This window comes from Sturnus vulgaris, chromosome 3, assembly GCF_052056855.1.
Source record: "Sturnus vulgaris isolate bStuVul1 chromosome 3, bStuVul1.hap1, whole genome shotgun sequence".
NCBI lineage: Eukaryota > Metazoa > Chordata > Aves > Passeriformes > Sturnidae > Sturnus > Sturnus vulgaris.
The window spans coordinates 63195203-63206560 of NC_142245.1; the positions used below are offsets into that span (position 1 = coordinate 63195203).

General features: G+C 37.2%; 1 protein-coding gene across 1 annotated transcript; it reads right to left on the bottom strand.

Annotated features, from left to right (window-relative positions):
- Positions 1–3342: 3342 nt before the first annotated feature.
- Positions 3343–11044, bottom strand: CENPW (centromere protein W). Its single transcript, XM_014876735.2, has 3 exons — positions 10821–11044; positions 6014–6127; positions 3343–4388 (listed from the first exon to the last, which is right to left on the bottom strand). The coding sequence occupies exons 1-3, from the start codon at positions 10908–10910 to the stop codon at positions 4362–4364; spliced, it is 231 nt and encodes a 76-aa protein (XP_014732221.1). The 5' UTR covers positions 10911–11044; the 3' UTR covers positions 3343–4361.
- Positions 11045–11358: the final 314 nt, after the last annotated feature.

The window sequence follows — 11358 nt, forward strand, 5'->3', positions numbered from 1 at the left end:
TTCTTCAAAAAGTTGCAATTCTATATTTAGCACAACAGAAATGCTGTCAGCATCTTCTCAGCCTAGAATTGAAGCTACTCAAACAGGTAAATTTGTTCTACTACCCTCTTTTATTATATCCAAGTAAGCTATGACAAGTAAGCAGCTTACATTACCGTTAAAGTACCACTAAAACACATGGGAGTCTAAATGCCAATACATATACAGAGTATATGATAATATATATATTGAACTGAAAAACAACTTTTTTTTTACATATATTGCTTTGAAACATCATAATGAACTTGAATTTGACACATATTTCACAGCTGTGAAAAAAGAAATTGTGATTTAATGTAATCAGCATTTTTATTTGAAATGCAAGTCACACCTTCTAAATACACACTCGTAAGTCACCTCAGAACCCTATGCATTTAGGAGTTACATGCCCTTAGTTGCTCTAAACTGATAAAGACTAATGGAATGCCGAGTCAGCAAGTCAGCCAGTACAAGCTATATGTTTCATGGTTAAGGCTGCTAAATAAGTAATGTCTCATATAAGAATTTCCTTCATAAGTCTGCACATAGAATATATCCGTTTCTAAAATTCAGACTATGTTGTACAAGTAACTATAGGCCTCTAATTAAGAAATTTACATGATACCTAAATATTAAGCTTTGAATAAAGAAAATCTTCAAGATCCTTCATATCTTTCACGTTCTCAGCACAGATCAGGAGAACACCCTGTTTTGGATGTGAATGGGATTTCTTTTCTTTTTAACATTAATTGCCCTACATATGTCAGCAGCGTCATCTTGGTAGTCTTCAAAAAATATCTTAAAGTGTCATAATCTATAGCATACTTTTTAGTAGGAATAATTTGAATACTTATTCCAATGGAAAGTTACCGCAGGGAAAAAAGAGAGTTTTTGCTCTATCCCCACCTTATGGCTAGAAAAAGAATTTTTCTATTACAGCATACATATTTCTGGATTTATTTTTCCTTTACTGTATGACTCTAACCAGAGAATACTAACTGTTTGTATTATGAAATTTTAGATTCTTTTTCAGCAGTCAATCACTTCTCCACATAAAACCACAATGAAACTCCAGGGCATGAATGTTCTCTAGCACCTGTGTTGATTTTTCTGACTCAAAACAACAGATACAACTTTATATCAAATGGAACAGTGATTATTGGGTCCTGACCCATTAAAGTATACAAGTTCATTTATTCGTGTTGACACCATTAGGAGTCAGGCCCATGGATCTAACCTTCAGTGACATACCATTCTTAATATTCACACTTTTTTTCTAAATATAATTATCTAGTGATTTACACCACTCAGAAAATATTAAACTTACATGCTCTACAAAATCAAAGCGCAATATGCATGAATGTATGGTGTTAGTGAGCTGGAATAGGGCATACAACCCCACCAGAAGACTTACTCAGGTTGGCAAAGATCAAATGCCCTCTCACCAGTCACTCCATAAGTGAGATGAAACAAAAACAGCAGCAGCACCACTATCTTCTCTCTCAGTTATCTGCTGACCAAGAAGCATTTTCCTTCTTTTGTGGCTTAATCAATTATGATACTACCCTGGACCAGGGTCTAACACTAGTTATCAAAAGCTGAAAACCAAGGTAAGGGCTACCAGAAGTACTTTTACCAAATTCTATTTCTTCACTACTTTACCCCCTTTCATTGATGGTCAGAGTGAAAGGGCAGGGTAGGATGTGAAACAGAACATGGGGAAAGCTGCAATGCAGAAAGAATAGAAAAAAAGGGATTTCTGGGTGTGCCTCTAATTTTTTAGGACATCCATCCTGCTATCTGAGGGAATTAGGAGTTTTAATTGTATTGACAAAGCACCTCTCCTACCAAAAAGCTCTTGAGTCTTATGCCTAAAACCAGAGGAAATTCAATATTGAGTAAGATGTTTCATAACTATAAATTTCTCAAGGTTTCATGAAAACAGTTGAGCATCACCATGACTCTTTTCTCAAAAATCCTTGCCTTTTTCCTCCTAATGGCAAAGTATCAACACAGGAATTCAAATAACACAACTTCATTAGGTCTTCTATTACAGATTTAGTTTAAAAAAATTATAGAACTACATAGTTTGATACTTTGTCATTAAACAGAGACATGACACAGGAATAAACTATTGCTATAGCCTCCAAGTTTATATTAATTTTAAGTATTCATGGGTATTTAGACAATACTGCTGTAAGCTTTAATTTTAAAAATCCAGTAATAAATACTGCATAAGATGAATCCATACGTATATACATGAAGGAGAATAGAAGACCTGACAAATAGGAATACAATTAACCTTATGGTGAACATTCAAGAAGCTATTAGAAAAACACAATAGCATTTTACATTTCTAAAAGCTTAAGCCCACTTCATTCGCCCCAATAATTTTAAGTACGTATTTATCTGAGGTTTAGAAGAGAAACCTGAAAACCTACCAGGTTACCCAGGTCTTCTTAATACCTGCCTGCTCCAGCTATTACAAAACATTCACAATGTACTATCAAATTCCCTCTCCTATTAAAAAGAGGCAGTTTCTTAACCATGAATACAGGCCAAAACCACTGTACAAAATATTTTAAAAGTACACTGGTGGTTGCTTTTAACCCTTTTTTGCTTCCCTTCCCCAGAGGTAGCTGATCAATCTACTACATGAGAATGAGAATATTCCACTAAGCTCAAAGTGGATCTGGCTCCTAGAAAAATCAAGAAAGAAAAAATTAAAGTAGGTATCAAAACAAGTTCCAAAAGAAGCTGCATCACTCAAACAATTGTACAGCAAGAAAGGTATATGATTATACAAGACTCTAAGAAAATATTTCAGGGAAAATTAGGAGAAAACATTTCTAAGGAAAATCTAGTGTTGCAATAAAATTGTTAAATCAAAGAGAGCAATTACAAATAAAAACATAAATACCAGGTCGGATCTTCCTTACTCCTGAGAATGTACTTCAGATTATTAAGTCCACATATCCTCTACATGTGTACGTTCTTGGCCTTATTTGTGGATTCCAAGGGAGTAAGAGAAGAAAATGCAGAATAAAGAATCTAGTCAACCCTTACAAGAAGCCAAATGTACTAAGCTCTGTGAGTCAAGAAAAGCAGGAGAGTAACCCTTCCTTCCTTTCTACATACTGGAAGAGGATGACTTTTCAAAGGTTTTATAGCATTTTAAAAAGTACATGGACATGATATGAAATTACTGACATTGCTACAGTTTCTTTAGACTACAAAAATACTTCTAAAATACTTTTTTTTTTGCTGAGTTTCTAGAATATACTTGGTAAGGGGTCAAACAAAATTAGACTGCTCAATACATTACACGTTTAAAGATTCTTTATTTTAAGAATAGCTCACTGAGCTTATCAAGGATCATCTACCACATATTCCACAAAACTGCATTATCAGCTCAAACTATAAGATTAATCTATAACTTTATTAAAATATTTATTAAGCAAAGTGTTCAGTAAATGATTACAAATATCAGAACAGGAACAGAATATGATCTTAAGTAGACATTTTTATAAAATGTACATTTCCAGACTTCTGACAAGTTAGCATGACACTCAAAAGAGGAAAAGAAATAGCTTGGCAATCATGCCAACTTATCTTTGTTATTTTTACAAGATCTAACTTCGAAAACATCAACTGTGCCAGATCTTTCCTTTCCTATAACCTGTGCATCTGTCCACACCAAGTGAATTACAGACCACCAAGTTGTCTCATACACCACATCAAACAAGTCAGCTTAACAGTTCAGACCATGATTTAACATAACAACTATGTATTCTTTCCCCAGAACACCAGAACCTCCCCAGAAGTTTTAACCTGCTTTACAAAATCATTTTAAGATTATCAAGACATTTATAAATAAACTGAAAACAAGGTATTTAATACACTTGTTCCTACAGTGAGTTTTTTGAAAGCCATGATTTTGTTTAGCTAGTAAATCGGCTTTGAACTCCACAGTCTATACTGGATTTAGAGAAATCTGTGGGGGCTTTTTTTAACTACTGTTTCCCTTAAGAAATTTCACACTTTTAACAATAAATGCCACATTGTACCCAAAGGGTATCTATGGTACAAGCATTCCTCCATCATTAGGGAATAAGGTACATCAAAAGTCTTAAGTGACAAGTGACACACATTATAAAATTATGCATGAAGTATATGAAAATATACATTCTAAGATTTATTTTTTTAAAAGAAATAGCAAAATAGTCAGGAGATAGATGTCAACAAAACTACACAGTTCCACAAGTGCTAAAGCTGACTCACAGTATAACTCGTTAGTCAGAAAATATTGATAAATGTGTTTTAAAATTCCAGTGGTCTGTTTTCTAGCCTCTGCTTTTCTTTAAAATAACCTGCAAAGAAAAAAAAAAGAAGTATATTTATCAATACAATTCAGGCAACAGACAGTTTCAAAATGCTAGGCTACTGAGACCAAAGGTTCACCTAGCCAATCTGTTTCCAAGAGCTGTGTTTGCCAAGGGTATTACTCTAGGGAAAATATTAGAAATAAAGCGAAAGGATACAGAAAGATTTCAAATTTGAGTGGGTTTTTTTAAGCAAGAACATTCATAAGAAAGAATCCTGTAAAATAAAGGCTTATTTTGAAAATTAATGCTGAGAAATGGCAATAGTGCTCTCAAGCCATCAGATGATTCCTTGAAGTTCTTACCCTGTTGGGCCTAGACACAAAGAAAAAATAAAGTTTGCAATAATACAGCTATTATGCTTGCAATGTCTCACTTCCTTCTGTATCAACAGCACACAGACCTTTGGAAGGACATTTTTTGGTTTGGAGCTTAAATTGAAAAATGAACTTCAAAGGCCAAGTGGGACTATTTAAGTGTTAACATTATTAAAATACAGGCAGTTTTTCCTTTCTTCTCACCTTAAAAAAATAAATGGAGGACAAAAATGTTTAAAAAGTGTTAAGATTGCAGTTAAAAAGAAACCATAAATGTGTAAGACTCCAACTGCAACATTCACTTGGCTACCCTACATATCCTGTATATGTTTCTGTCACTATAGTAATAGAAAAGTATCAAACTAAACTTTTCAGCAGAAGGAAAAAAATAGTAAAGATAAACAGAAGCCACAGGACAAAAATATCAGGTAACATCAAGTTTTGTCCTCCCAATTTGCTCAGCAGGAAAAGGTGGTTTAAGAGATAAAATAAAGAAACTGAATTCCTTTATGACACCAAGGTAAAGCAGACATATCCTAGGGAGTAGAATGAGCTACAGAATACAAAAGGATTTCAGTCATATTTTGACACTAATTCTTTCTAGGGAGACAAAGCTGCATAATCCCTTCCTTTTTCCCTTATTTTGCATGGACACTAAACTCACCACGCTCTGCAATGCAGTGAATTCCTTCTTCACAGATATTCATACAGCAATTTTTGTTAAGCTGAACTACCCATATATAACAATCCATAGTCTAATTCTCCCTTACTTCTTTCCTTGCCAAATACATCACACAAAGCATTCAAGAAGCAACCACACAATACTGCCAGAATCCACTATAAACTTATTTCAGATTAAGCAGGTAAGAATTGAAGACGTAAGAAAGGTATTTGAACCTCTGTGAACTATTTGTCACTTATTCCACAGAGCTTCACTTAAATCACCCTAAGACAGCATGCTTCCTTGATATAGTATCAGCTGAAATAAACACCTTCCAACTTTGGAATGCCTTTCAGGCCATGAAGGCTGGCTGGTAGATCATTTTGTAGACTTACTCATATATTGAAATTATACCTTTAAATAGGGAATAATCAAGAAAAATTGGGTTATATTTAATAGGGCAAGGAGACTTAATTTGTTGTCTTGGTAACAGTAAATTATGCCAATGATGGACAAAGAATATTAAGTGTCTAAGTTTTGGATTATAAATCAAATATCAATTTTAACACAGAAAGCTTCTGCATATGCTGTCATAATACATACAGAAATGAAAAATATTAAAAGTGTGTTACTACCTTTGCTGCAGATATGGCATGCTCAGGTTTAATTATTTTACTTTTGTTCTCAAAAGCATTTGTCCTGGCTTCTTCTGCTAGCCGATGGAGAAACAGTAAGAAGTTCAAATGAACCTTTAAAATAGAGAAGAAAAAAAATTATTCAAGCTGTTTAAACACAGTTTAATATTTTTAAAGATTCATTGCTTGCAACAGAAAATTTGTGTATTATACTGCTTCCAAATTCCTGAAAGGTGTTTTCAGAAAAAAAATTTATCACTCAGTTCAAGCCTCAGAACATTCTCTCCATGCAAAACTCTTGTAAACGGAGTTTAAATTTAGTATACTTAAATCATAAAGTGCTTTAGAAATGATCACATAAACCACAACTTATCTAAGAGGAATCAGATTTTTACTAGCAGTTTTTAGTAATAAAATGTAAACACAAATATCAAACAATAAGCAATCTTTTTGCTTGCTAGCAAATATAGCCAGTTTTCAGTGACTACAACGGCCAGACTTTTATGAACAGCAAATTCATTCCTGCCTTATCGCCAAATGGACTACAGACAAGTTCAAGGACTTCTGCCCCTTTCCAGTGTAAAGCGACACTGACATCAATTCCTCCAAAACTTGGAATTCTCCAGTGTCAGGAGCTTCCATCTATTTTTTTCCCAGCTCATCACTTAGTTTTTTTATATTGAAAGAACTGATCGGGCAGTATTCTGTTCCTTATGGAATGCTGTTCTGCTAATACAGAAGCAGGAAAAATTTGCAGCAGGCAAGCAAGGAACTGCTCCAGCTTGGACTAAAACTGCCAGCCAATAGCACAGTTGTGTAGTAATTAATCAGGGACCTATAATACAAACCGCTAGCATTATACAGGCATTATGTGAAGTATTTTAATAATCCAACCTGAAAAATCAATAACTGCGCCTTTTGTAAATTAAACTTTCAAACAACATTACCCCTGCTACGTAAAGAGTACAAATATACTTTTTCAATCAAGAGCTTGGAAAAATATTAGTGAAATATATTAAAATTTTATTTGCATGAATAAAGTGATGTATTTATTCTGCCGTACCTTATCTGTAAAGCCTGGAAAAATGTAATATGGAAAGTTACAAATTAAGAGTTTACAAGAAATACTTTGGCAGTGGGCTTGCAGCACAAAGAATCTATTACACGCTCCTGTCACAATAACTCTGTTCATATAACCAACAGTTTAGGTATTTTTTTATAATATCCTGCACCAAAGGAAGACAGAGTGCAATAGATAAATTTCCATAATATTTGACATCGTTTGGAAGCATCTACTACAGAAAAAGCAGATGTTCGTGCAGGTTTATTTCACAAAATATAAAAGCCGTTTTAGAATCAGTCTTTAATCATTCACACAGAAATTATCTCAAACAGAATCAAGCAGTGGCACTAAAATAATATTCAACATTAGAATTCTCTTTGTTAAACTTATCAACATGGAGATTAGATTTCTGGAAACAACCTGGAGGAGAAGTGAGAGGTGAAACAAGCTTCCATACTTGCATGTCCTTCTACTGAGATACCTAAAGGCAAAAGTGTTAATTTTAAAATTGCATCTTCTCTCAGAATCACTGTACCTTTATTTTCCTATTTTCAAATTGAATTGCTGCATGTGGAAAAGCTTCCTCTGTACTCCAAAAGAATTAAGCAGTCACATAACTAAAATCACAACATTCCACAACAGAGCACGCAGGTTAATAAATATTCCAGGTTATTCAAGACAATTGAGAAAGGCTAGTGAAAGGCAAAATGACTGAATACCATGACTAGGACAGCTACTGGCCAGTAACTAAGCAATACCGTATTTGTTTAAGGACATTGCTTTACTACATATTAAATTATTGTCCTCCTGCATAAAGTTTAAAAAAAGTTTTGAACTAACTTACCATGAATATCACCTCACAAAACAGAATGTTTACTTTCCAGAAAAGAAAGGCTGCATAATTTTAAGAACATATGTAAAAAATTCATAGCACTGTTTACACAGCAGCTTCCACACACCTGTTCAACAGAAATGAGGAATAGCATGGAAAATCACCATAATTTTGTTCTACTGCTGTAGCTTCAAAACAATTCTTTAGACTGATATTTCGCCTTCAATGTAAACTCATTAATTATTCTGTGGTGATAACAAATGAAAAAGAGGCCATTTCCTGCAATGGAAACACACACGTGCCCTCCTAGCATAAAGAAGCAGCTGAGATCCTGCTTTTCCTCTATAACTGCAAGCTAGAACAAAGCTTGAATATTTTCTTCTCTGACCATTGGGGGAATATCTGAACGTCAGTACTAAAATCAATACCTCTTATTTTTAAAAAGAACCTTGAAAAAACCTAAAACACTATTTGCATCTCTTCACTCGGAGAGATTATCATACTCTTTAAAACAAAAAAAAAAAACAAAAAAAAACCAACAGCTTCCTGAGAAAGGCTGATGAAATTTGATAGCTACACTGTGCAAAGAGATAGATGTTAACACTTAGGAAGCAGGCTCTGACAAAGCTTCACATTTTCAGAAGAGACTTGATGAAAAGTGAAGAAACATCATTCCAGTATTTAACAAAATTATCTGAATTCTTATTCCTTTCAAACTTGTTAGTTACAGTCATGTAAGAAGACATCTAGTAAAAATAATCACTGAAAGTCAGGGAAAAAAAGAAAGCAATCTGATTTTCTCCTAAGGCAGGCAGACCACTTTACTGGGATGGGCACATACTGCAGTAGATTCAGACATAAAGCATGGATTATTCTGGATGATAGCCCAGAAACTGAACTAACACTTTTCTCATACTTCCCTTGAGAAAACATAAGCTCTCAGCTCAAAATGTATATGGCTCCATCTTGGTAAGACAGCTACTATATAAATTTCTGATGTATGCAATTTAATCACTCTTACAGGGTTTGCAGAGAACAACACAGGCACTAGAAAACATACTCTCAAAATTGTTACTGGTCTTAGTACACAATAAACTCACCAAACCTTCTTTTTTTTTCCTAAAAGCGGCATAATTTCAGCTGTGTTGATTATTCAGTCATGGAAATAAAGAGCTAAAGAGCTGTTAGACAAGCGCCTAGTTGAAGAACATCATGGAAAACCACCACATCTGGACATTCTTGTTTAAAGGTAAAATAAAAAAGTCAATCCCTATACTATAAAAGGTTCTGTAATTTGACATCACCCAAAAAGATAATCTAAGTTTCCATCACATTATTAAAATTTATTCTGATCTCATCCTTTGTGTTGCAATGAACATTTGCACAGCCATATTTTAAGATGTATCTGATTGTTGTTGTTTAAAAGTTTCAGGGAATTCAATTCACTGGCTCTTGGCAGCTCAGAGGACTTTAGTGACAGGACCAGGAAGAGATGGGAACCAAAGGCCAAGATTTAGAGGGATGTCCCACTTACCCCTTTACAGACAGCCACACTACTTTGAAGCCAAATTTTCATTACCCTGGAAACAGACCAATTGTTACCAAGGATTATAAAAAACAAGTTGATCGTGTGCATTTGATTAGTTGACTACTACATTCCACTGAGTAAGCTTTGAGTAGGTCTGAGCATGAGTAGAAAAGGGCCAGGTTCTTATTCCACAAAAAAATCCAAAGGCAGCAAAAACATTAGGAAGAAATCATTTTTATTAGCTCCACTCCATTAGAACAATATTTCATGTTTACATTCAAATCTAAATGCTCTCATGTAATTACCATATTCATTCATTTTAATCTCACATTACTTATTTTAATTTTACAGTTCACATTTAACTTCATATATCCAGATACCAACCTTCAAGATGCTGCAAGACACAACTTTTATATAAATAGGAAACGTGAAGTCAGGGACCATACTAGTATACAGCATGTGTTAATGCTTTAATGGTCTGAGAGCCACATGCATTTATAAACAACAGGACACCACAGTCCTGGAAGTTAAGTCTACTAAGTTATTTCAGTGCATTTCTTTTTCAATACAGCAACTACCAAAGCTCTTTTGAGGTCAGGTTTCCTTGCTGTAGTCAAATAATTTCCAAATAATAACCCTACCTGCGCCACAAACTCCTTAGAGCAGGTCGGAAGCAATTCAGCTTTCTTGGCCTGCTTTTGTAAACTCAGCTCTTTTATCCCCCTCTTTTGGGCAGGCGTTTTTACACCACGATCAGGACCCCAACACCTTACTGGATTACTAACAAGACTTGTCATCCCACAGTTTAGGGCAGAGACTACTTAGATGGCCTTCTGAAAAGATGTGAGCACTCCAGCTTAGCAACTCATTGCTCACAGCCCAGCTGACTGCCTGTACACCCGAACTGATCTACACAAACACCTGCACCTAGCAGCCACATAATCCAAAGTGCTATTTCGCGGTGTGTCTACACCAAACTCTTTGAACATCAGTGTGTACACGGAGTGACACAAAAGCTATGCATCAGCCCGTCCCTGAATCCCCAAAATCACTGTCAAAGACATGCAGTACAGCAGCCACCAGTAAAGCGGAGAGCGGCAATCTCTGTTTATTCGTATTTTCTCAATCAGACCAATCGTCTGCCCCCAAGCTTTGCCTGCAGTCCCTGCAGTAGCACCATTAGTAGCAACTCGACATCCCGTCACACCCAAAGTGCTCCAGAGCGCACAGGCCAGAATATTTAGGGAGTAAATCCTGTCCCTGTTCGGGACCGGCTGTGCCCGGGCCACCAGCGCAGCTGCGGCTGCCGCCCACCATGGCCAACAGCAGGAGCGCTCCCGGGGCAGCCGCAGCCTCGCCTCGCCCCCACCCGTCCCTTCCTTACCAGCAGGTCGGCATTCACCGCCAGGCGTAACTGCGGCTTGTGCTTCCTTATTATTTTCCGCAAAGTGCTGCGGGGCGCCACGGTCTTCATCCTCCTCCTGCTTCCCTTCCTCTCCTCCTTCCTGCTCCCGCCGCTCCCTCCGCCGTTCGAATCCGCCGCCCTCGCGCAGCCGGCGCGCGCCCGCCGTGACGCAACTTCCTAACGGCCGCGCGCGGCACCGCCCCGCGCACCGCCCCTCCCCTCCCCTCCCGCCGCTCCCGGCCTCGGCGCTTCCCCGACACCCGCGCCGAGCCGGGCTGCGTGCGGGGAGGGGGTCCCACCGGCCACGCCGCCCAAGTGCCGCACGAGCCGGGAAAGGCGCTCCCCGAGCAGGTGCTCGAGGGACGGGCGGGTCCCGGTGGACCCTCGCGATCCCCTCCGTGTCGGTCCGCTTGCCTCGCGAGCGAACCGAGAGGTGGCTTTAGGCCCGGCTCTAGCGAGTTACCCAGATGTCCAGCCAGGCGTTTTTAGTGACAAGGACGGAAAGCGGAGCGGGCAG

Bases quoted from the DNA above. Each gene is read 5' to 3' on its own strand.
- CENPW (XM_014876735.2), bottom strand. From the start codon at position 10,910: ATGAAGACCGTGGCGCCCCGCAGCACTTTGCGGAAAATAATAAGGAAG. The intron at 6,128-10,820 runs GTAAGGAAGGGA...TCTATTTTAAAG, and splicing joins CGGTGAATGCCGACCTGCTG to GTTCATTTGAACTTCTTACT. The intron at 4,389-6,013 runs GTAGTAACACAC...TTTTCTTTGCAG, and splicing joins ATGCCATATCTGCAGCAAAG to GTTATTTTAAAGAAAAGCAG.